Source organism: Adiantum capillus-veneris, chromosome 7, assembly GCF_014529385.1.
Source record: "Adiantum capillus-veneris isolate H3 chromosome 7, ASM1452938v2, whole genome shotgun sequence".
In the NCBI taxonomy this organism is placed as follows: Eukaryota; Viridiplantae; Streptophyta; class Polypodiopsida; order Polypodiales; family Pteridaceae; genus Adiantum; species Adiantum capillus-veneris.
Genome location: NC_140937.1, coordinates 161,448,840 through 161,474,681, shown reverse-complemented (window position 1 = coordinate 161,474,681; position 25,842 = coordinate 161,448,840). Strand labels below are relative to the sequence as shown.

General features: G+C 44.0%; 1 protein-coding gene across 2 annotated transcripts in view; it reads right to left on the bottom strand.

The window, feature by feature from the left end:
* LOC147454951 (uncharacterized) overlaps positions 1-25,842 on the bottom strand; it is a 110,782-nt gene that overhangs the window by 79,076 nt on the left and 5,864 nt on the right. Inside the window, exons 1-5 of one of the 2 annotated variants that reach the window (XM_086516780.1) lie at positions 20,324-20,447; positions 20,133-20,176; positions 19,894-20,004; positions 19,203-19,300; positions 19,005-19,088 (exon numbers count right to left, since the gene is read on the bottom strand). In XM_086516780.1, the coding sequence (XP_086372906.1) occupies positions 19,005-19,088; positions 19,203-19,300; positions 19,894-20,004; positions 20,133-20,148 (309 nt within the window). In that variant the 5' untranslated portion in view covers positions 20,149-20,176; positions 20,324-20,447. Of the gene's footprint in view, positions 1-19,004; positions 19,089-19,202; positions 19,301-19,893; positions 20,005-20,132; positions 20,177-20,323; positions 20,448-25,842 lie in introns of those variants that run through there. The other variant, XM_086516779.1, reaches the window with a different exon arrangement.

The window sequence follows — 25,842 nt, the reverse complement described above, 5'->3', positions numbered from 1 at the left end:
AAAGAAGTCTGGCTCATATATTTTGCCAATTTTGGGTCCTTCATAAAATTAAGCATCATGTTTGTTGCATCGCCGATCAATTGTCGACGCTCCATCTCTTGACGCTCCTTCGAAGTAGGCCGAGGCGGGCCGTACTCCTCGCATGAATCTTTGTTGTGATCCCTTCCTGCATCTTCGGATGCAGAGGGAGTCGACTGATCTTTGCCTGAAACCATAGGTGCCGCATAAAAAGGATCAGATTTCCCGTAGGAGAGAAATCGGTCGTGCTCTGATACCACTGTAACAAACTCGGACACTCCAAGTCGGGAATCTACCGCGACAGCACAAATAATCACTTCAAAACAGTTCACAATTCACAATTGATTCGACACTGGCCCGACGGAGTTCCGTGCCTAGAGAGATTGGCCCCAAAGACTAGCGCCCCTTTCAGTATTTGTTTTTATCTTAATCTGTGTTCAAAGTACAAGAGTGCAAGCAGGTGCTCACACTCAGACTCTGCGTCCAGATGCTCTGAGTTGTGAGAGCCCTGCCCGCATATTTAAAGATTACAAGGGATGCTAAAAGCAGTGCCACAAAAGCTGGTAAAAATAAAAAGCTTGGTAAAATAAAGCAGGTTCAATCTTTTTATCTTCAAGCCATTCTTGGCAATAAAGCAAAAGCTTTTTAAATAAAAACTTTCTCTCTCTCTAACTCCTTGCGTAGAAAATAAAGCAAGACCAAAAGTTGCGCTACGTAGAAAGCCAAAAAGCTGCCGTACGAAAATTCTGGCAACGTAATTTACGAGACTGCCACGTGTCACCTATCAACACTTTCTGGCATGTCCGTACAACGCCCGCCACGTCAACATTCAACTGCAACCTGCAAGAGTGTGTGTGTGTGTGTGTGTGTGTGTGTGTGTGTGTGTGTGTGAAGGTTATGCCACGTCATCCATTTTGTGACACGTGACCCTCCAGAGGCATGCCCAGAAACATGTACTTTCTTTACTGCTGAGAGGGTAAGGAAAGCCATTGACAAGATGAAGACCGGAAGTGAAACCGGCCCGTAGGGCGGATTCTTTAATAGCCAACTTTACGACACAAAGCAATGGCTTAAAAGGAACCTGTATCTGGGAATAGGATTACACTTCAAAACAAAAGCACGGACACGAAGCTAGAATGCTCCCAAATAGATAGTGACACCTGTAGGCCCCAAAGGTTGGCTCCCCTTTCGGTATTTCTTTATTCTTTAACAGAGGGAATAAAAACCTGTGAATTTCCTACAAGCTGCCCCGCATAATCCGGGCTGGATGGCACCTGTTCTGGCCCGATTTCGGCAACATAACTGTACTAGGTCGCTTCACAGTCAGTATCCCCACACAATAGAGTGCTTTCTCGACGCATACGGACACTTTGCAAAGCTTGGTGAGAATCTGCAGCACGCTGAATTCTCTGTTTTCTGCTCCGAAACTGCGCCAGATCACCTCTACAGCGGTCCTCTCGCGTCCCCGAACCTCCTGGGGGTATTAGGGACCGTTTAGGGCCGAAACCCTAAACCTGCAAAAATACACAGCAGGCTGTATTTCTCTGTTTCGGGCTCCGTTTCACGTGCCGGTCGCATCCGTAGCAAGTCGTCAAGCTCCCGCACCTGTAGGGCTACTTGCCCTTTGAATCGGACGAGATTTCGCACGTGAAACCTCTCCGAATTCACTTGTACCTACGGGGATTAGCCGCTAGCTAATCCAATACCTGTGCAAGAGGCTCTTGCCTCGGCAATCGCACATGAACCCACATAACTGTACATTGGTCAAATGAAAAGCCCACTTGAGGGGCATAACATAACTGCTCATAGGGGGGAGAGAGAACAGTGCGTAGCGTGCAGGGCATCACTCCTGGCACCGCACTGTACATAAGAGGGAAAGGAAGCACTCCATAGCTCTTAACCTGTGACAGAGAGCTCCAAAATGAGCCTCCCAGCTATAAATTCAGCGGTACCTTCTCTTGCATGAGGAAAGTGCACAAAAATGTGCCACTTGGCGCGTTTACAGGCCATTTCCCGTTTCGAGGTTGCCACCTAAAAATCTCCCGACCGGTTGCCCAGTTGACTTCGCGGCAGAGTAATAAAATGTTCCCCTTGTCATACTGGAGGTAATGATGCGCCACATTTTCAGGTCCAAAATAGCAGTTCCCTAAATTTTAGGAGATGCTTCCATGGGACTCACACTGGTCATCTGACCATCAATCACCACTGGAACCACATCGAAAAGTACTATGTCGACCAGCTATCAGGTGATTTACACTCGTAGCCCCACCGGGCTAACCTTAGTCCATTTACCCAACTTCAGTGCTCACTGGCCGTCCGGCCTAGACTCTCACTGTCCGCCTCACACCATGCAACTCAAGCATTGGCATTTCCAGAGGGGTGCTTTAAAACAAGTCAAATAAAATTCCCCCAAAAAGAAATCAACAAGTAAAGTTGCCACAGACTTGTGACATACCCCCCTCTTGAAATCGCGAACGTCCTCGTTTGAATGAATATCAATCCATTAGTGTGTACAGCACTTAGTGGACACCGTATCACAGCTGTCAACCTTTTCGTGTGTACACACCTAGTTAACATGGTACGAGACATACATGCTCATAGTTAACACTCTTGTGTATTCAACACTTGTTAACTCATGTATGGTCTACCTGTGAGACTATTTCATTGACATAGTGGATAGCTTTCACACTGTGCCACTGGCTTTAATAGAGTCCATAACTTCTAGTACACTTCGAATCTTTTCAAGCATAATAAACCAGCAGTTTAAAAATGCGTCAACATGTACTCATTAGAAGCAATTGTTGTACTCTTGACAATTGACAAGACATACTTACTGCTATAGCACTGAACAGACTTTTGGACAAAACTTTTATTCCCCAAGGGCAATTGCCAAGCAGGGTACACGTCTATTGCACTAAATCCATAGATACATGAGAAGTGCTAGCTCCTGGATCACCCCCCTTCTAGCGCAGGTCTCTTTCCTTTTGGCCTTTGCTCGACTTGAGTTGGAGAATACGTAGGTGGTAAACCAAAGGCTTCAAGGTATAGTTGCAATACATTTGGTGACTCTAACAGTTCGCTCTCTTCCATCCACTTTGCATCCATAGGCGGATAGTTTTTGAACTTCACCAAATATCGCCTTATAACCTTGCCTTTGACTTTTCTTTCCTTGTGTGCCATGATCTGTTCTGGGACCAAAATTTCATCAAGCTCTTCAACTTCTGGCTGCTCTTCAACTTGCATAGCCTCTGGCACATCGCCAATAAATGGTCTGAGAAGACTCACGTGAAAAGCATTGTGAATCTTCCAGTTCTCAGGCAATTTCAGCCTATAACTGACGTCACTGATCTTCTCTATTACTTGAAAAGGCCCATAGTAATGCATACTAAGCTTTGTAAAGAGACTTTCTTTACCTTTTCGCTTCTTTAAGCGTGCCTTTTCAAACCGCAACACTACCCAATCACCAAGTGAAAACAGCAATTCATGACGGTGGAGATCAGCAGCTTTCTTTTGCTTTGCTTGTGTCCTTTCAAGGGCATGCTTTATCTTCTGGTACATTTCATCCATATTTTGTACATATTGATCTGCCTGAAAGATCTTTTCCTTGGTATGCAAAATGGGAGGAACTTTCACATGACCTTCAACAATTTCAAAAGGTGCCTTGCCTGTTGAAGAATGCACTGTATTATTGTACGCATATTCAACCAACGGCAAATACTCGCCTTGTGCTCTAACATATAGCACTTGAGCAAATCCAAGAAAGTAGAATTTGCCTCTTCTGACTGCCCATCTTTCTGTGGGTGAAATGACGATGAGAACTTAAGCGTAGTGCCCATATTCTCAAATATGCCTCTCCAGAATAGACTTGTCATCTGTGGGTCACGGTCACTGACAATCGACTGTGGTATACCATGGTACTTAAAGATATTGTACATAAAGAGACGTGCCATTTGATCTGGTTTTATCTTCTTCCTAACAGGAATGAAGTGAGCTTGCTTGCTGAATCTGCAAATAATGGTCCAGATTCCATCATTTCCTGTCTGTGTTTTGGGAAGATCAAAGATAAAATCCATAGTTATGCTTTCCCATGGTTTATCTGGAATTGGCAATGGCTGTAACAGCCTTGGCGCCTTTTGCCTGTCAAACTTGACCTTTTGGCAAATCACGCATGCTCGCACAAAGGCATCGACATCTCTCCTCAAGGTAGGCCAATAAAAGAATGTCTCAACCGCTTTCACTGTAGCATCTATACCACGATGCCCTGCATACGGTGGGACATGACTCTCTACCATGAGCTTATGTCGCAATGGCCTAGTGACACAGAGTCTGCCATGCATCATCATAAAACCATCTTTGAGGAGGTAGTGCTCATGACATTGTCCTTCCTGTAACTGTTCGAAGATCCTTGCAAAATCTTCATCATTTGCATACTGTTCCTTCATGTCATCAAGCTCATGATGATAAGGAATTGACACAACTGAAATTTGTGGCTTTCTTGATAACGCATCAGCCACAACATTCTTCTTGCCTTCCACATGCACAATTTGGAAGTGAAACATGGAGAGAATGTTTGCCCATCGCATATGCTTTTCCGATAGCTTTGACTATGTCAGAAAGTATCGCAAGGTCTGATGATCCGTTTGGACAACAAAATCAGCTCCTAGCAGATAGTGTTTCCAAATTAAGAGCGCATGAATCACAGCCAGTAACTCTTTTTCATAGACCTGCATGGTCATCTCTGGCCCTTGCAAGATTCTGCTCTCATAGGCTACTACCCTGTCATCTTGCATTAGCACTGCACCAATGCTACTGCCACAAGCGTCACACTGAACCACAAATGACTTCCTGAGATCTGGCAAAACAATGACTGGATCTGAAGTCATCTTTTCCTTTAAGAGATTAAAAGCTGAAATCTCTTTCTGGGTCCATCTGAAAGTGACCTCGTTCTTTTGCAAAGCATGTAAAGGTGAAGTATTCTCTGCAAAGTTGCGAATGAATCTTCTGTAGTAAGAACATAGCCCTAAGAAGCTACGGACATTTGCAAAGCATGTAAAGGTGAAGTATTCTCTGCAAAGTTGCGAATGAATCTTCTGCAGTAAGAACATAGCCCTAAGAAGCTATGGACATCATACACGGTCCTTAAGGCTGGCCATGTCTTGATTGCTTCCACCTTCGCAGGATCCATTCCGACACCATCCTTTGACACAATGTGTCTGAGGAAGTGGATCTCTTCCAAGAAGAACTCGCTTTTCTGGCCATTGATGAGCAATTTGTTCCTGCGCAACTCTTCGAGCACAATGGTCAGGTGATGCCTATGCTCCTCTTCATTCTTCGAGTAGACTATCATGTCATCAAAGAATGTGCCAACAAAGTTCTGATATGGACGGAAGATCCTATCCATCATCCTATTGAACGTAGCAGGAGCATTCGTAAGACCAAATGGCATCACTAAGAACTCGTAAAGACCAAATGTCGTTCTAAACGCAGTCTTGTGCACATCCTCAGGCCTAATTCGAATCTGATGGTACCCACTTTTAAGGTCGATCCTGCTGAAAATCGCCGCACCCTCTAGGTGGTCAAGAATATCATCAATCCTTGGAATAGGAAACCTATTCTTGATGGTATTCTTATTCAACACATGGTAGTCAATACACATGCGCCACGAGCCATCCTTTTTCTGTACTAAGAGCACTGGAGAGCAATAGGGTGATGAGCTAGGCTGAATCAGCCCTTTCTCTAAGAGCTCCTCCACTTGGCTCATAATCTCTTTCCGCTACCCCTCACTAACCCTATACGGTGGCCTATTTGGTGGGCTACAACCTGGCACCAAATCAATCGCATGATCCTCGGGCCTCTCCAGCAGTAGTTGAGACGGTAATGAATCAGAAAAACAGCCATTAAACTTTTGCAAAAATGCTAACCTGTCTTTATCTAACAGATAAATTTTGACTGGCAACTATCTGAAACATCACGTGCAAAAACCAAGTACGCAAAAAAATGATTCTTTATTACAGAAGTGATAGCAGAAGCAGATACAATAGGGATTGACTCTCCTTTTAGCTTTACATCCAAGATGTGAGTTTTGCCCCTATGCTGTACACTGATCTTTTTGTTGTAGGCATCCAAGACTCCATGCACTCGGAACATCCACGGGATCCCCAACAAGACATCACATCCTTCCAGTGGCATGATGTAGAACTCTTCTATGTCCACATACGACTGAATATGCATACGCAGCTTTCCAATGATGGGGGTAACGCACTTTGAGTGGCAGGACATGTCAATCCTGCCTCTGCGGTATACCCCATCTCTTCAGCTCTAATGCCCGCTTTATAGCTAATGCTGGCGTGATAAAGTTCGCTTTGGCACCTGGATCAAAGAAGATTAGTGCCATCTGGTCTCTAACTTTACCCCACGCTCTGCATAACTCATGGCATTTGTACTAGGCCTGTCGCCCAACATGTCTAGCACTAAACCTGCCAAGGGCACAGGCTTCTTTTTTTTCTGTCCTCTTTGTCATCTGAGTCAGCTGGCCTTTTCTTTTGTGGATAGTTGGTTGCAAAATGAAGAGTCTACTCGCATATAAAGCACTTGTTTTCAGCCAACAAGACCTTTTCCTCAGGCGTCTTACGCATAAAAGGCTTCCTTTTCTGCTTCCTTGCATGCGCTCTAGAAGTCTCGGCTGAACCTTTGCCTTTATTGAACCTAGCTGACCCCTGGGACGCTTCGGGAGCCGCTCTCGTAAAGGGCTGCTTTGCTGAATTTTTCTTTTGCTGCCCTCCTTTCTCGTTGCTCCGAAACCCACTGGCTTCTCCTTTCAACAAGGCAAGACCAGTGTTAGCAACTTCCATAAGCTGAGTGAGAGTAGCCACTCTGTTCTTGGTACAATAATCGCGAAGCCCTTCAGGCAACCCACAACAGTACTTCTCTATCTGCTCTGTCAATGGCACAAATCTGTAGGAGATCACTGAGAGTAACGCTTTACAGAACCTCCTATTGTACTCCACCTAGCTCTTGCATGTAGCCGAAGTAAGCTGGTGCCAATCTGTCATGACGTCGGCTTCAAATTCATCTGACAGCCAAGCAGATGTATACATTTTCTTGAAGTAAACCCAAGTGGCGGGTGCCTGTCCTTGCATTAACAATGTCGTCCACCATGTGAGCGCATTGTCGTTTAAAAAAGTGGCAGCTTTCCTTACTTTAGAGGCCTCCATAAAAATCCCTCCTGCATAAGCTCTATCAACTGCTGGAGGAAAGTAAGAGCCTTTGCTTTATCCTCGAAGCCACTAAAGGTGTTGAACTTCACAGCTGCACCTTCTTCTTTGTATGGTTTTGGCTTCTCTATTGGCCCCAAATTGTCATAGGGAAGCGTCTGCAGCATGGGCATTGTAGTAGGGACCATCTGTGCCCCTTGGTCGTTGAGATTTTGCATCAAAGGTGCCATATCTGGCTGCTGTCCAGAAAAACCAGCCATGCCAAAATTGACCTGTGGCACCCCAAACTGGCCATGATTGCTCTGAAAGCCTTGCTGCATGCCAATGTTACCATACATGGGGTTTGGCGTCATGCCATGCATACCCCCAAACACTGTTCCCAGCATGTACTGCTTGTTTCCAGGCGCATAACCAGCCATACTTTGGAACACGGATCCACCCCCAAAATACCCAGGATGTACCGTGGGTGGTGGAAAAACTTGACGCATTGGTTGGAGGCTGGTTCCTGTCCATTCAATGCAATATTTTGACCTTGAAAGGTGGCGGGCTGAACTGGCAAAACCTGTGGAGTAGGGATCCTCACCACCTGTTCATGGTCACGAGGGACCTATCTAGGAGCCTCACGTAACTCCGCAACATGTGAATGCTCCCTATCTTGCTCAGTCGCATGGGGGACGTGGGCTTGAGCCTCAACTGGCTCGGTACACTGAGGGCATTCCCTTGCCTGCTGTGACTTTTATGGTGCTTGCACATAATCCATAAACCTGGGATTCTGCACCAACTGAGTGAAGACATTCAGAGCAGCAACTAATTGTGTCCTGAACGCATCCTCTTCAAAGTGCCCAGTCATGAACCCTTGAACTTGTTCTTGCTGTGTTAGGGCGGAGCTCGCTGCTCCACCATTGGTAGTAGAGGCACTCCCTCGATCAATTTCATTTATGCATAGCACTTGGGCTCTAGCTAGAGACAGATATGCTCGATTAGCACTAGAGTCTTCGCGACAGCTGGCATTGCAGGGAGATAGATCATGTTGGTATGCAAAGATGGCATCTTGGTTTCAATTACATGGCTTTAGTATGGATCGGCTACCCCCATTTCAATACGCTCTGGATGCACCCTCCATCTCCCTCACTAGGGCAGAGATTACCAGGCTCATCAGACAAGACTTGATTCAGTTGGCTACGAAGACGACATGGATACAACCTACACATGAGCTAGGTAGGAAGATGACTTTCTATAGAGAGCATCTTCTCCAACTCGCGGAGGATGGTTTTGTGATCAGACCAGGACACATGGATACTCATCTATCCCATGGGATACGATGTTCCATTGGTCAGATACGCACATCCTCACGTCAGCTAGAGATGGAAACAGGCAGATTTAGAAGAGTACCCGTTGAGTCCAGATAGGTGTGCCAAATAGAGCAAGAGACTGAGCTACATTACACATGTCACTTCCCAGTATACTATGAGATACGAGGCCGCTTTCACTGTCTATTCAGAGAGGGTTTTGGGCCACTTTCTAGAGTCATGAGATACCAGGATCAGAGATGCCACAGATTATACTTACTGGAGATTCGCAAACATAGAGAGAACCTCTTGAAGAGGGGCACAATGAGAGAGATCCACCGACAACGGAAGATTACAGATTTCTTTCAGTCACATACAGAGGAGTTCGAGCAACCCCCACACCATAACAACACCAGAGGCACTAGAGGCGTACTGCTTGATCGGGCGATAGAGTTGGGGCGGTCCCGTCGCCCACGATTGAGGGGGCCCTGTCGACATCGACGCAGATTGCGATAGAGGATCCATACCATACTGACGCGACATAGGAGCCGTCCCAACAGAGTGCCTACCTTCGAGGACATTGAATCTCTATAGCCTTTTGGATACTGATGTATATGTATACGATGCCTCGACTTTCAGAGAGCTTCATTGTATCAACTCACCCTTTGTATTCCCCTTTGTATCAGCTTTCACCCACCCACTATTTTCTTTTCACTTCTTTGTACTTTTTGTACCCAGACTTGGTATTAGATTCACCACATGTAACCTTTTGGTCTCATAGGTCAATTTGGCCTTTCGAAGACGTTAATATTACATTTCATTTCATCTCTCTCTCTCTCTCTCTCTCTCTCTCTCTCTCTCTCTCTCTCTCTCTCTCTCTCTCTCTCTCTCTCTCTCTCTCTCTCTCACACACACACACACACACACACACACAAAGATGCTGATTCTATTACTTGAAAATCTCCCAGAACGCCCAAATGGTTCCTCAACTGAGAGCAAGTACATCACTATTTACATAGCAAGCCCGTATTCATCAAAAGGAAAACTGTAAAACGAGATACAACTAGGCACATAGCCAGATACAAAAGACTGAAGTCCAAGGTAAAAAACCTCTCCTACAGAGAGTAAACAGTGCCATGGCAAGCTAAATGGAGAGAGGATGGAAATAGCCTCTGAAAGGTAGGCACTTCGACCAAAAGCCCATTCAACAATTGTAATGAAGAACCAAAGTCACCAAAAGCCACCAACCGTGAATATGACAGTGAGCAGCTACGAGAAGCTCTGCGTGGGGCAAAGCCCACCAACTCGTAAAATCTGACAGCAAAAGGTAATGGAGGAACAAAAGGAAGAGAGGAGTTGGGGACGAAGGTGATGGTGAAAAGGCAACTGACGTCACCAAGAGACTTCAGGCGGATGGCACAAGGTGGGTGACAAAGCACTACACCGAAGCAGACAAGGAGCTTTCATCCAGAAGAGCGAGTAGTCCACTTGCTCAAGGTGGCCCCTGGAGACCATAACAAGGGGCCATAATTGAAGAGGGAAAACCAGGGAGACAATGCAAGAGGCTTTGAAAACTACGTCCAAGTGAAAACCGTCCGAAGAATCCTAAGAGAGGGAGAAGAGAGAAGAGTAGCTTTTCGACCACCAAACAAGCCACAACAGCAAGCGAAGCCAAAACAACAAAACCCCACCTAAAAGAGGATCAAAACAACAAAACAAACAAAAATAAATCTAAAAGCAACAGAAAGGAAAACCAAGAACAAACAACTCAAAGGACATGCATTCACGCACACACACTTGCACTCACTCACTCACACACACACACACCCGAAAGCAAGTCCTCGGTGGGCAACGAAACTATAATATTTTAGCTACGGCCACAGTTATGAACGGGTAAATTTTCTAGTGCAATGTGCCATCTAGAAATTTCTTCATGTCCAAATAGTATGATAAGTAGAACAATACCCAGACATAGGCAAACAGATCAGAACAAGCGCATGAATAAGATAGTGGGCTTAAAAAGTCATAATTAAATATTTTCACTATGGCCGCCCCCTCGGACACAGTGTAGATACGTCTCGACGGGAGCAGACAGGTTGAGTCGAGAGAGGCATGAAAACGGTCGAGCTAATTATACTCTAGTTTGGTCAAAACACCGAGTCTTTATGCCTCTTTTTAAGTTAAAAGTTTAAACTTTTAAAACAAAGTGGTCGAGCCAATCTGAACACGGCCAAGTTTAATTAACTTTTAAAAATTACTATTACTAGCGTGAACGACTAGTAAAGCAAACGTAGAATGTTTTTTGAACGCTCTCTCTCTCACACGCATGAAGCGCCCAGAGGCCACAAAACTCACATGCTATGCATAAAAGGAGGTAGCGCTTCTAGTTTTGGGGGTCTCTGTAGCAGACTACAGACACACAGAGCCTCTCGAGGCGAAGCGCTCAGTTCAGCCCCCCCCTCTCTCTCTCTCTCTCTCTCTCTCTCTCTCTCTCTCTCTCTCTCTCTCTCTCTCTCTCTCTCTCTCTCTCTCTCTCTCTCTCTCTCTCTCTCTCTCTCTCTCTCTCACACACACACACACACACACAGCCTCTCGAGGCGAAGCGCTCGGTTCAGCCCCAGACCCCCCCCCCCTCTCTCTCTCTCTCTCTCTCTCTCTCTCTCTCTCTCTCTCTCTCTCTCTCTCTCTCTCTCTCTCTCTCTCTCTCTCTCTCTCCAACGATTTGTTGCACCGGGTCCATGAAGCGCGCGTAGAGGCCATGAAGCGCATAGGAACGGTGTCGGGCAGCCCACAGAACTTGTGTGCGTCCTGTGGAGAATAGACGCACTCAGCGAAGCGTAGAACCGGCCTGTCCACAATAATTTCAGCACTCCGACTACGTCCAGAAGCAGATTTCAGCCAAGAAGAACTAGAGTGGGTACTCCCTACGCAAGCAGATAACAGCAGAAGCATTTTTCGCTTAGGAAATCTCCATATGAAGCAGAATTAGCCAATTCACAGCTACAGGTATGAAAATTTCAGCCAATAGGCTTATGAATTTATACATTCTTATGCATCATAATAGAAACTAGAATACGGGCAGCGTATGCTTTTTTCGGATTTATGTGCTTGTAATTGTTCATAAATAATAAGAAATCTCCTTCAAGGAGGGGGGGGGGGGGCAGCTTGTCCCTAGTGTTGTGTCCGTCTTCTGCGTCCTATCCTCTTTATCTTCATGTGTGAAATCTCATATGAAAAAGGTTGATTAATTTGAAAGTATTAAGTGCACGCTTCCGTTTCTGTGACAGAGGTATCAAAGCCAGGTTCTCTCCTTTCCTTTCTTAAGGAGAGATAGTCCTTGGCATAAAAACACCCGTCATGGCAAGACAAGCTGAAGCACTTGAGCAGCTCAGGCAACAGATAGCAGAATTGCAAGCAGCTCTTGCTCAGCAAGAAGTGCAGAAAGTGTTTACGACCCTTGAAAAAGGGAAAGCAAAGATGGTGGAGGAACCATCTCAGAATCCTCCAGTACCAACTCAAGGAATACCTCATAATGGGGCCCCAACACAGCCTCAGAGGAACCCTGCAGTAGGAACCTCCCAGCAGCATGAAGAAGAAGAAGAAAATACTTCGCCGATGTAACAAACTGCTGACGTGTCAAAGCTTAAAGAATGGAGCCAACTTACAGATGCCGGCCGAGGGGCCTAAACCCTAAGAAGAACAAGTAACAGAAGAAGTCCTCCCAACTTATGGGGACCCCATCCGATGGGGCCCCAAGTGACATAAAGGATTAAAATAAAGCAGGACCCGCACACACACAAATACTGATGACATGCCAGATTTTCAAAAATTGCATTGGCATGATGACGTGGCAGGCTGTACGGATTTCCATGTTTTGCACTGGCTGATGACGTGGCAGCATGAAAAATTGCTTTTCAGGCCAAGGCCCTTTAAATATGACGTTAGGGCTCATTCTTTGGCATGCTTCCTGGAGAAGATGCAGAGTCTGGAGTACCGGCTTGTACTGGGTTGATGCAATATAAAGAAATACCGAAAGGGGCGCCAAGGTTTGGGGCCAATACTCTCTGGGATGGAATTCCGCCACTCCGTGTCACGTGTGGTCTCTCTCTATTTCAGTTCAGTCGTTCTTTTCTATTGGCACGTGATGCCTGTCTTGTGACAGCCGACTTACTCGCCAAATTCCTCTTTCATAAAGAACCTTGATAATATCTTTCCTGATGAGAAACTTGAGTTGCCCCTAGACGAGGCTTTAGATCAACCACCAAGAGCAAAAAAGCAAGACAAGGATCATAAGAAGAGTCGGCACAGAATTCCGATGGACAAGGATTCCAAAGACATCTCCAAGAAGTGGTCCCGACACCACAAGAAGAAGAAGAAGACATTCAAAGCTGCAGAGGGGAGATGTTAAGTTCGAATGTTATAATGGAAAGAGGACCGATACGAAGGCTCTCGCTTTTATTCGACAATTCGAGATGGCCTTTGGAGAAGGTATTTTCTCAAAGTGCTCAAAACTATGCCATGTTAGCATGTATTTGAAAGATAGACCTAGCAATCGGTGGCTTATCACAATTCTAGAGTAACGCAAACCCAAAGACTCGGAGGAGCTCAAAAAGGAGTTTTATGCTTAGTTCCTTCCTCCTGATTTTGCCGATGATGTGAAGAACGAATGTGATTGGCTCCCCAAAAGAGAGCATGAAGCTGTGTCCGACTACGTCGACAAATTTTGGGCAGTCCTCCTTAAAATTACTCCCTTTATGAAAGTTTCTGATGAAGAGAATATGTGCGAGTTTGAAGTTGGACTCCGGCCAGTGCTTTAGAAAAGTATGAAGCTCTACCCGAAACACTTTTCAAATTATGATGCAGTCCACCCTCATAGCCGGAAACTTGCATTCAAAAGGAACTCCTCGAAAGCAGGAGTTTAGTACCTTTCATGCAAAGCAGAAATCCCTCACTACTAAAGCAAAAACCTCCACTCAAAAGCGGCCTTCAGATCACCCAAAGGCCCAGAAAAGAAGCCAGACGGAGCAAAGAAAAGCAAATTTCTCACTCCCTCTCAGTTGAAGGCGTACATGGAAGAGGAAAAATGTTTCTATTGTGGCAAGAAAGGCCACAAGAAACCAGATTGCCCACAACTTGAGAAAGATTCTCCTCCTCCTACACCAAATTCAGTACTACACGCACAAGTCAACACAAGGAAAGAGAAAGGAAAAAGGCAACTGCTCTACGGTGGGGCAACTTGAATGGACAAAGAGTATTGATCTTGTTTGATCCAGGGTATACCGACAATTTCATCTCATTGGAGACCTCAAAATCTCTTAAGCTTACTCCCGAGAGAACTCCAATCAGTTCAGGATCAGCCTTTGAAGGATTGATTACAAACGCCACTCCAGTGCAAGGGCATTTAAATTTGAAGATTGGGAAGTACTCTGATCGAGTCTTTCCTAGCTGCACCAATACAAGGCTGCGATGTTATTCTGGGAATGCCTTGGCATTACAGAATTCATCCTCTCCCAGATTATGTAAATAAGAAACTCTCCTTCACTTTCAAAGGGCAGCAGTCGGATGTAGATGCAAGTGCTAGTGATTGGCCTATTCCTATGGTCAGTCGCATCACTGTTAAAAGAGAAAGAAAAAAGTGTCTTTTTGCTTACTTGATTTTTGTCAAAGATAGAGAGATGAGTGCTGAAAATCACTTGTAAAGAGCTGGAGTCGAAGATTATGCATGAGGAAAATGCTATGGATACCTACCTGGCTAGTGTCAAGGATAAAAATAAGCAACTTATTTATGCAGGTGAAGTAATTTCAGACAATTCCCTTGTGCAACTATTCTTGATGCCTTACCAAAGTCTTACCAGACTTTTGCTAGTACTTGGAGACTTATGACCCAAGGAAATCCAGAAATTGTCAAGTTTGATGCATTATGCACATTTAGGTTGCAAGAGTCACTTTCCAGAAAAAAAAAAGGACTAGACAGCATGCAGTTGAACAGGCTTTTATTGCTTCTCAAAGAAAGGGTGGTAACAACAATGCAGCCACTTCTTATGGTTCTGCTGCGAGTGGCAAAACTTCTGTTCCTAATGCTTCTACTGGCAGCAATTCGTCTGGAAATTCTCGTGATAAGGACAAAAAGAAGATCCGTTGCCATTATTGTAAAGCTAATGATCACTTGATCAAGCAGTGTCCTAAGTTGAAGGCCAAAGAGGCTAAGAAGAAAGAGGGTGGTTCCACTGCAAATGCTGGTTCCACTACAAATGCAGCCAATGTTAAGTCTTCATTGAAAGGAGACCGTGTTGCTGATGTTCATGCAGAATGGGCTTTTAGCACAGAGTGCACTTATAATCCTGTTGTCCATGATGCATGCTTGTAAGTTGCTACAGATTCACATGTGTGGTATTTCGACAGTGCTGCTACAAAGCACATTACCCCACACCGTGAATTGTTCACACCTCTCGCGTCTGTCTCTCATGGGAATTCAGCCACTTGTGCCAACAATGCCTCTTATCGGGTTCAGGGAGTTGGAAAGATTATGCTTACTGCTGCAAATGGCAGTTCCTTCACCCTTGTTGATGAACTTTATGTACCTGGGATCAAGAAGAATCTCTTATCTGTATCCGCACTTGCTAGACTTGGACTTGTAGTCAAATTTGTGGATGACAGATGTACAGTTCATGATCTCAATTTTGGTGATGAAATTGTTGCATCTAACCTTTTGTGCCGTGGGTTGTATAAGCTCACTTCGTATGACAAGTGTGGACAAAATTTTGCAAATGCTGTTGCAAATTCAAGGGCTATTTCAGATGCAAAACTTTGGCATGCATGTTTTGGTCATCAAAATTTTGCTAGTTTACTGCGTTTGTGGAAATCTGATATGGTTGCTTCTTTGCCGCCTCTTGAAGCACCTGTCAAACATGTTTGTGAAGGCTGTAATTTGGGGTAAGATGTAGTGTTCTAAGTTTCCAAAGGATGGTTCAGTTCGGGCCACATGTAGGTTGCAGCTTGTGCATAGTGATGTTTGTGGGCCCATGCAAACTCCGTCCTTAGGCAATTACCTTTACTTCGTGACTTTCATTGATGATTACTCCAGGAATACATTGGTATTTCCGCTTAAAGCGAAGTCCGAAGTTTTTATGTGCTTCAAACAATTTCTGGCTAGGGCTGAAAATGTCTCGAAATGTACTATGGGCACTCTCCGTTCCAATCGAGGGGGAGAGTATATGTCTCATGAATTCAATGCATTTCTAGCTAGTCGTGGGATAAAACACCAAGTACAGTGCCTTATACACCTCAGCAAAATGGTGTTGCTGAGAGGAAAAACAGGTCACTTATGGAAATGGCACGATGTATGCTCAAAAGTCAAGCTTTGCCGCATTCTTTTTGGCTTGAGGCCATGATGTGTGCCACTTATGTACTAAACAGGTGTCCTACGAAAGCTTTGCAGTCTAGTACTCCATATGAAGCATGGCATGATAGAAAGCCTTCTATTCAACACATTCGTGTTTTTGGCTGTTCGGCATATGCTTTGGTGCCACAAACACTGCGCCGAAAATTGGATGATAAGGTTGTCAAATGTATTTTTGTTTGTTGTAGTGCTGAAAGCAAAGGTTATAGGTTGTATCATCCGCAAACAGAACGTATTTTGGTTTCACAGGATGTAGTGTTTGTGGAAGATTCTGTTCAACCCTTGCTGTCATGTACTAGAGACAATAATGTAAGCTCACAAGACATTTATGACACTTTGTTGCCTCTTTTCGGTGGTTGAGATACGAATGTAAGTTCCAATGAGGCAAATGTACAACCTATGGGGGTTTCTAAAAATGTTACAGATCAGCCTATTACTGATGCAGATGTACATGATGTACTTGATGAGGAAAGGGCTGAAAATGAGCAGGCTAGAGGTATGCCAAAATGGCTGGTGCACACTTTGCATGACAGTAAATTGGATGCACCTTTGTCTAGTCGTACTCGTTCAGGCTCACACCATGCATCTTATGCATCAGATTGTTATGCTTTTGCTGTGTCTAGCTTACATGACGTTAAGGAGCCTCTGTCTTTTGATGAAGCACAAAATTCAGAAAATTGGATGGCTGCCATGCAATTAGAATATGATGCACTTATAGAAAATGACACATGGACTTTATGTGATTTGCCTCCTGGCAAAAAGGCCATTGGTACAAAGTGGGTTTACAAGTTGAAACGCAAGCCGGATGGTGAGATCGATCGCCAGAAGGCTCGACTTGTTGCACAGGGTTATGCACAGCAAAAACGCATAGATTATGAAGAGACTTTTGTTCCTACTTGTTGTATGACTACTGTCCGTTTTCTATGTGCATTGGCAGCTCATTTTGGTTGGGATGTACATAAATCACACATTGTTACTGCTTTCTTGAATGGTGACATATTTGAGGAAGTTTATGTAACGCAGCCTCACGGTTTTGTCATAAAAGGACAAGAGGACAAAGTGTGCAGATGTAAGAAGGCTTTGTATGGGTTGAAGCAATCTCCTCGTGCTTGGTATGAGAAAGCTGACACTCACTTGGTCAAACGAGGCTTTCGTAGCAGTCCAACAGAAAGCACATTGTATGTAAAGCGTGAGGGTGATGTACTTCTCATTGTGGTTCTTTATGTCGACGATTTGCTGATTACTGGACCAAACGAGAGACACATTGTTGAATTTAAGACTGATTTGAATGCTACTTTCAAGATGAAAGATTTGGGGTTGTGCATCATTACTTGGGTATACAGTTTAAGCAGTGTGATGGTGGTATTGCCTTGTGTCAGAAAAGTTACATAGAGACATTGCTATGTAAGTTTGGACTTGAGGATTGCAAACCTATTGCCACTCCCATGGAAATAGGTTTAAAGTTGAGTCTACATGATGCTGGCAATCTTGCTAATGTCACTCTTTATCAAACTGCTATTGGTTGCCTCATTTATGTATGCAATACGAGGCTGGATATTCAGTTTGCAGTCTCACAGGTCAACAGATTTATGCATATCCAAGGGTCTAAGCATTGGCAGGCTGTCAAGAGGATTTTCCGCTACCTTAGTGGCACTTTACATCTTGGCTTGTTTTATCCCAAGGGGGTATCGTTGCCACCAGACTTACGTGCTTTTTCAAACTCAAATTGGGCTGGTTGTTTTGACACGGAGTGTCCACAAGTGGTTTTTGTTTCATGCTTGGCAGTTCATGTATATCATGGTTGAGCAAGAAGCAACCTACTGTGGCAACTTCGAGTTGTGAGGCTGAGTACAGGGCAGTTTTCACATGTATGGCTCAGACGCTTTATGGCTGATTTGGGTGTTGGACAGGACACTGCAAACACTATCTACACTGACAGTCAGAGCGCATTGGCAGTTGCGAGGAACCCAGTTTTTCATGCTCGCACAAAGCACATTGAGGTGCATTACCACTATGTCAAGGAGAGGCTCTCAACAGGAGAGATCAGCTTGGGTTATGTGCCAACACAAGACAACCTTGCAGATCTTTTCACAAAGGCATTGTCTCGTGAGAAGCTTGAAGCTTTCCGCAAAGCTTTGGGCTTACTCCCCTTTGTGGACTGATCATGTCCTCAAGGCATGGCACTTCCCTTTACTCATGTGCCAGCTCTCGTTCACCGCATCACTCCAGGGGGGATTTGTTACCATATACATGCGGTAGTGATGTGTGTGAACACACTAGGACTGCCGGGACATTTTTTTCCCTCTTTAGGAGGTTTTTTCCCCCGAGCATTGTATATACGACCATCACTCTAGGGCAATCTATCTTTCCATTTGCACACTAAGTAAAACACACTCTATTGTGTGCCTTGATCTTCCTTCGTCTTCTCCAAGCTGTGTGCATTTCTCTGCAACCCTAATTCCAACACTTTTAGCAACTGGGGGGTTATAAAAGTGAGGCCAGCGTGTCAGATGAACACATATTTTGAGATTGGTCTACTTAAAGTTGTGTTTCAAGTCTGCCATTATCTACTGCCTTTCTTTGAATTGCCAATCGGTTTCACACTGTCTTCCATGCATCATAGGAAAAGCCTCCCCAAAAATATAATGTCCACTAGTCAGCCGATCATGTAACCTTGCAATAAACTTCATCTTCAGCATATTGTGCCTTCATGCCATCCAACCCATGAACATATGCGATAGAATATGTGTCTTTCGCAATAATTCACCAGCCAGCAATTTCCTTTTTTCTTCCACATGCATCAGCTACCAAATTATTTTCCTTCCATCGCATGTGTTTCTCCACACCTATTAGGACGAAAAGAATCGTGGCTGTTTAAACTAAGGCCAAAGCTCTTGTTTGAAGAATAGATTCCTTTGAAGGTCTAAATAAATAAAGATGCATCAGAATTCAATGACATTACATTTCAGAAGAATTTCAAAATGTTTTGATCCTCTTAACCAATCATATCGTGAATGGGGCGCCACGTTCCTAACATCTATAATTGTGAGAGATGTACAAAAAGAATAGCAAGCTTCTCCTCACCTCAACAATCTTATTTTCAATATGAACAGTGCAGATCGGAAACCGCCTTCCTACAATCCAAGCACGAGAAAAACCTTTTCTCACCTGCTTGTTAAGTGACAGCCAAAGAAGAAAAGGACAGCTTAAATTCCATCATGCTTTAGTTCAAAGCATTAAACACTGCAATATAGCAAACATATACCAAAATAAAAACCATACTTTGTTTAATGGAGCAGTGGTGATCAGATCAAAATCTTTTGGAGGTTTTTTAAGCAGCAGGTCTCTTACACTGCCGCCAACTAAGTACGTTCCATGGCCTGATCAACATACAGCTTAAAATGAAAACTCGGTAACCTAATTTAAAGGGACAAAAGAAATGAGCCGTTAAAACACATAAAGAGTCCTATAATGAAACCAGAACACAATAATCTGAAGTCTTAGCAAGCCAGAAGCCTGTTGAGTAGGGAATAAATCAATGCCAACACTTCAAGAAAGAGAACTATGAAATAAATAAATTGACGAGAAGCTTACCCATACTGTTTACAACGGAATTTACTTTCACACCTGTCTTCACTGACAATCTTTATGAATCAGAGACATAAAAATACCATTTCTGTATGCATTTCTTTTCATGATATCTTATTGCATGTAGTCACGGCTGTAATCCAAGAATAGACAAAACGGATGTGGCAAATGGCAGTACACCTATGTAATCAATACATCAAACAAGCATGGACTTATCAAAATAAAATAAAAACCCACTATTTACCAGGTACCAATTGCTTTCTTTAGGTTCTACTTAGTAAGCATGTCCACAAATGTACAAATCAATGCAAGTGGTAAAAGTCACTGAAGTAAATGAAAGAAGCTTAAAAGCACCTTCTTAATGTCCAAGAAGGGCAAGACATACCACTCTCCTGCAGCCTTCTAAGGACTTTCCAAGCATAATCTGGAATCAGCTTATCAACAATTCCATGCTCCCCTTTCTTCCACACTTTCCATTTTTCAACATCGCAGGATACTAAGTGTCAAGAACCAAAAAACATAGTGAACAAGTGTGCTTATCTCGTGAAAAGGAAACCAAAACCATAGTCAAAATACAATTTGACTGATACAGCATAGTCATGTGAGACATGGCAAACCGGATACCTATACGCAGCATCATACGCAAGTCTCAAAGCTGTGACATTTGTCTGTCTCCAGCAGCAGCCACACAGCATACAGATGCATAGCATATCGAAGACTTGAGAGGCGATGTATACAACAAAATGATTGAAAAAAAAACAGGCTCTTTTTTCCGCACAAGGACCGTGTTTGACTGACATACTATGGAGGAGTACCTTCTCGATCAGAGCGTAGGACAAAGGCAACAGAGTGAAGTAGGTCCTTGGTAATGCTCATGTCATCACCAGCACACATATCCAGTCCTTCACGAACTGTGCTCATGCGTAGCGACGCCGCACCCTAGGACAAGGCAACAACATGCCTTAGTACAGCCTCCTTGAGATTTTACCTATAATTATTAATCAAAGGCAGACCTTCTGCACCTAGTTTCTGTAAAGTAAGTAGAATGAAAATATCATCATATCTTCATGACCATTTTGTGTGAACTTGCCAATTTCTAAAAGTACCCCTTTATCCAGCATCATTTGTCAGGCACTATAATCATAAAAAAGAGTGACAAGAAACTAGCAAAAACTTGAGGAAGCTCACATAGGTTGAAGAAAGGTTTCATACAACATGGAAGTTAAAGTATGAAAACTAGCAAACATCACTAATTGAGCTTAGAAAGTATTTGTCTTCTCTATAAAACAACTTAATAACACATGGTCCCATCCTGGTTCCTGCACAAACAGAAACTAACACACTGTCACAAACGGGAGCGCATAACAATACAAAATACATTCGAATAAATAGGATTTTTCACTTATTACTGAAGCCAGAGGATATAGAGAGAAATAGATAGAGAGAGAGATAGAGAGAGACGATTGACACAGTACTCAGGACCAGAAGATGGGCTGGTCCCCCCCCCCCTCCCTCCCCCTTAAAGAGAATTCTTTATTAGGGAGAATCTTTTTACAAGCACAAGAACCGGAGAAAACCCCTCCGTTCTAAATCTCTGACTCGATAATCGTTCCTTCCCGTAAGGGAAATCCGAGAGACGAGCTCTCAATCCTTTTTCCATCTGTACTCGGAGTTGAGACTCCACAGACAATTTCCGAATTCCGTTTCCGGAATTCCCAAGCGTACGCCGAAGCCTTCTTGCTTCTCCTTTGCGATGAAGTACCTACAAACACACACGCAAACACGTGACAACAATTCGTATGGCGAATCCACAATAGATACCTATCGCTCTTTCGCGGGAAAAGCGACTTCCGTGCTTCTAGTCTCGCGATCTCTTGAGTTATCTGGCGGCAGAGTCTTCTCTTGCTGACGTCGGTAACTCTCTTTCAGTGAGAGCATGTGGTGCTTTTATAGCTCCTTCGCCACGGCACGATCTTTTTTTTATTTTTATTTTTTTTTGTTGCTCTACCCGAAATAGGGAGAGAGAATTCACTGGCTGGTTTTGTTGCTTTACTTTCTAAGTGGCTGCCCACTTATTAAGTGGGCGGCCGGCATATTTTAAAATTGATCTGAACCTGCCCAAAAACTCAATAAAACCTTATAAGTTTAAAACAATGCCTTTCACAACACTTCCCAGGCGTCTGCTCTTCCCGGAAAACTTGTTAAAATATTCCGCTTTTTAAGAAAAGCTTCCCAAAACCCGTCTTTATTCTTGTACTTGCATCTTTACGCGTATTCCTCTTTTCCAGTTCGGATTTCCTCTCGACTATGGATATCCCCTTTCCGATGCACCCGTCACCCACCTTGTGACGCATCAAGAATACCCATCACCTAGTCCTTTCCTACCGAACTTACAGTACAATCTCCTTCACGATGCTCTATGTCACCCATCCCATGACACATCAGAGATGTCCGTTCCCGGATAATCAGATACTTCTTTACTGATGCTCCCTGTCACCCATCCGTTGCGACACATCAAAAGTACCCGTTCCTGGTGGCCTTACAGATATTCCCTTTCACAGTGCTCCTCTCACTACTTTGAATGACGCACTAGGGATACTCTGTACTCGGATGTCTCCAGTGAGAAAAACCCTCACTTAAAATTCCAATAATTCATTTAGAATTATTTTCTTGGTGTTCCAAGCAAGAAAACCCTCTCACTTATAAATCCAATAATTCATTCAGAATTACTTTTCTGTCAGATAAAGCCAATTTAGCAACATCCCTCTCATTTATAAACAGTTGTCCTCAACTGTAGAGGTCCAATTGAACTGCCCGGGGAGAAACCGGAAAATTTCAAATCTTGCTCAATGGTGAGTTGAGCTAATCCTTTCTCAAAAGAGAACTTAGAAATTAAATTAAACCAAAATTCAATAATTCAATACTTACCTTACCGGTTCATGTCCTTCCTCTAGTACCTCGAGGATATCCTTCACCAATCATCAAACTTACGTGCCATGTAAGAACTCATCATTCGCGACTTTCCAACAAATCGGAAGTTTCCTCGTCCGAGAATCTGTTAACTCAATTCCACCTTCTCAATCCCGAGCAGAATAATCCTCCTAGAAATCAATCTAGGTCTTTGCCCTTGCGCATAACCTTGCGCTATTAGTCCTGAGGATATTAAACCTCTTCTGTCCTCTCGCATAGGGCATGTCGAGAGCATTAAGCTTATGTGAATCTTCCTGTGATGACAGACAAAGTGTGCCATCTTACCAAAGTAAGTTCTTATTCCGGAGCCTTTGCTTTGGGTAGGCCAATTGTTCTGATCCAAAGTTTCCTTACCCAAGACTTTGTTAACTTGATTCTGTCTTCTCAAATTCGAGAAGAATAATTGTCACAAGGCGGGCACCACGTGCCAATAGAACAGAACCGACTGAACAAACTCTTCGCACTTCAATAACAATTGAACTAAGAGACAGAGAGAGAGAGAGAGACGACACGTGACACGGAGTGGCGGAATTCCACCCCAGAGAGTATTGGCCCCAACCCTTGGCGCCCCTTTCGGTATTTCTTTATATTGCATCAACACAATACAAGCCGGTACTCCAGACTCTGCACCTTCGTACTGAAGCATGCCAGAGAGTGAGCCCCAGCCTCATATTTAAAGGCCCTTGGCCTGAAAAGCAATTATAGTAAAAAGCCTTTAAAACTCAAAAGCTTCAGGTTCAAAAGCAAAGCCAAAAAGCTGCCAGCGTAAATCACGGAAATCCGTACAGCCTGCCACGTCATCATGTCAACGCAATTTTCGGAATTTGTCTGCTGCCTTAGGGTTAGGGTTAGGGTTTTAGGGTTTTCAGATTTAGGGTTTTCAGAATTAGGATTTTTGGCGGAAATTAGGGTTTGCAGGTTTTAGTGTTTTCAGAATTAGGGTTTCTGGCAGAAATTAGGGTTAGGGTTTTAGGGTTTTCAAAATTAGGGTTTTTGGCAGAAATTAGGGTTAGGGTTTTCCAGAATTAGGGTTTCAGCAGTTAGGGTTTTCAGAATTAGGGTTTCTGCAATTAGGGTTTAGGCAGAAATTAGGGTTTCTGCAATTAGGGTTTTCAGAATTAGGGTTTCTGGCAGAAATTAGGGTTTGCAGGTTTTAGGGTTAGGGTTTCCAGAATTAGGGTTTCAGCAATTAGGGTTTCTGGCAAAAATTAGGGTTAGGGTTTTCTGCACTCGGGCAACCACGTCATCACTCTGTGACACTTCCTCTGTTGCTTGTTCTTCTTAGGGTTTAGGCCCCTCGGCCGGTAGCTCCATTCTTTAGTAGGTCGACACGTCAGCAATTTGTCACATCTCCCCTTCTTGAAAGAGAGTAATCGTCCGCAATTACAGCATATCTGCAAAACAACTCAAGTTAGTTCAAAAATTTCCGAGGGTCATTCCGAGGGACAATCAATTTGCTCTTTTTATTAAGGAGTTAGCTTCTCCTTTCTGCTCTTTTGATCAAGGAGTTAGCTGCTCCTATCGGCTGTTTTGATCAAGGAGTTAGCTTCTCCTTTCGTCCAGATCGGAACTCTTTCTATTCCGGCGTAGTAAAATTAGCCATCACACCCAGACCGTATTGATCTTCCTCGGGTGTCTTGATGCACTAAAATTACATACCCAGGCAATCTCATCCAATTAGGAATATTCAGTGGTTGGCACATCACAATGCAACAAAAATGCTCACATGTGCATGTTACAAGACATAGAAACATAAAGCCGCCAATGAACACTCCTCCCGCATAACCTAACAAGGTCCGGGCCGGGAGATATTCAACGACTCCCTCATCACTCCTCCCGCATAACCTAAAAAGGTCCGGGCCGGGAGATATAGAGGCCTTTTACAACCAAACGCCCCCCAGACCGCAGCCTGCGTTGTTTGGAGGTGCTGAGAGTAACCACTGCTCAGACTTCTTAATACTCCTCCCGCATAACCATCCAGGTCCGAGCCGGGAGTCACAACAACAATTATTTTACAAGCATACAACCAAACGCTCCCCAGGCATCGGCCTGCGTCGTTCGGAGGTTTTCAAACATACAACGAAACGCTCCCCAGGCATCGGCCTGGGTCGTTCCGAGGTTCAAACAATACCAAAACAGTATTTCTCACTTCTCCACCCAGGAGTAAAATCACCAATCATTGAAACCAGTATCAAACCAGAGTCAAACAATTCAAATCTGCACCAAAACAAGTTCAAAACAGATACCATCCATTTCAAACAAATTCCAAACAGGATCACCAAGCAAGCTCAAACAGAACTCAAACTTAAAAAGCAATCTCGACATCAATCGAGCTCGAAAAGTCGACTGACTTCCCATCCTTAAACCTGCACCAAAATTAGGGTTAGGTTCATTCCATAAGGTCATAGCCGAGCACAGCATGGTCCATCAGCTCTTGGACAAACAGTGTTTCTTTGGCGGCGATAGTAGTCCCAAGATAGCAATCGCACTCGGTCTCCAAGTTCATCTGCTCGTGAAGAGACATCTATTGGGAGATGTCGAGAAACTTCAAGTTATAATCTGCTAGGGTTTCCATGGCAAGCATTTCAGGATACCACACTCTGCTAGAAGTTGCACTCCGAAGGAGGATGTCAGAAACCATATAACTTCGGGCAAATATTTTCTTGAAAGCTTGCCAAGTACTTGGAGTATGCTGCTTGGTAGCTGTAGACATCAACATCTGCATGACACTGCTTCTGAGAAAAAAACAGTGACTTGAAACAAATCAGGATCCTTCTCTTGCAAGTGATCTTAATTGGCTTATGCCCTTCAAGACACTGCGGTGAAGACGGGAGCGCACCCGATGCGCGATGAAGTAAGGGTGAGAGTGGCTAATAAGTCCGGGTTGGAGGGCGAAGATACCTCGAATCAAATTCCAATAGCTCTGTCTGCTCTTTTGTAGGACCGGTATGCTTTCAGAAAAGCACACGCCTGATGCTCTGATACCACTGTCACAAGGCGGGCACCACGTGCCAATAGAAAAGAACAGACTGAACAAACTCTTCGCACTTCAATAACAACTGAACTGAGAGAGAGAGAGAGAGAGAGAGAGAGAGAGAGACGACACGCGACACGGAGTGGCGGAATTCCACCCCAGAGAGTATTGGCCCCAAACCTTGGCGCCCCTTTCGGTATTTCTTTATATTGCATCAACACAATACAAGCCGGTACTCCAGACTCTGCACCTTCGTACTGAAGCATGCCAGAGAATGAGCCCTAGCCTCATATTTAAAGGCCCTTGGCCTGAAAAGCAGTTATAGTAAAAAGCCTTTAAAACTCAAAAGCTTCTGGTTCAAAAGCAAAGCCAAAAAGCTGCCAACGTAAA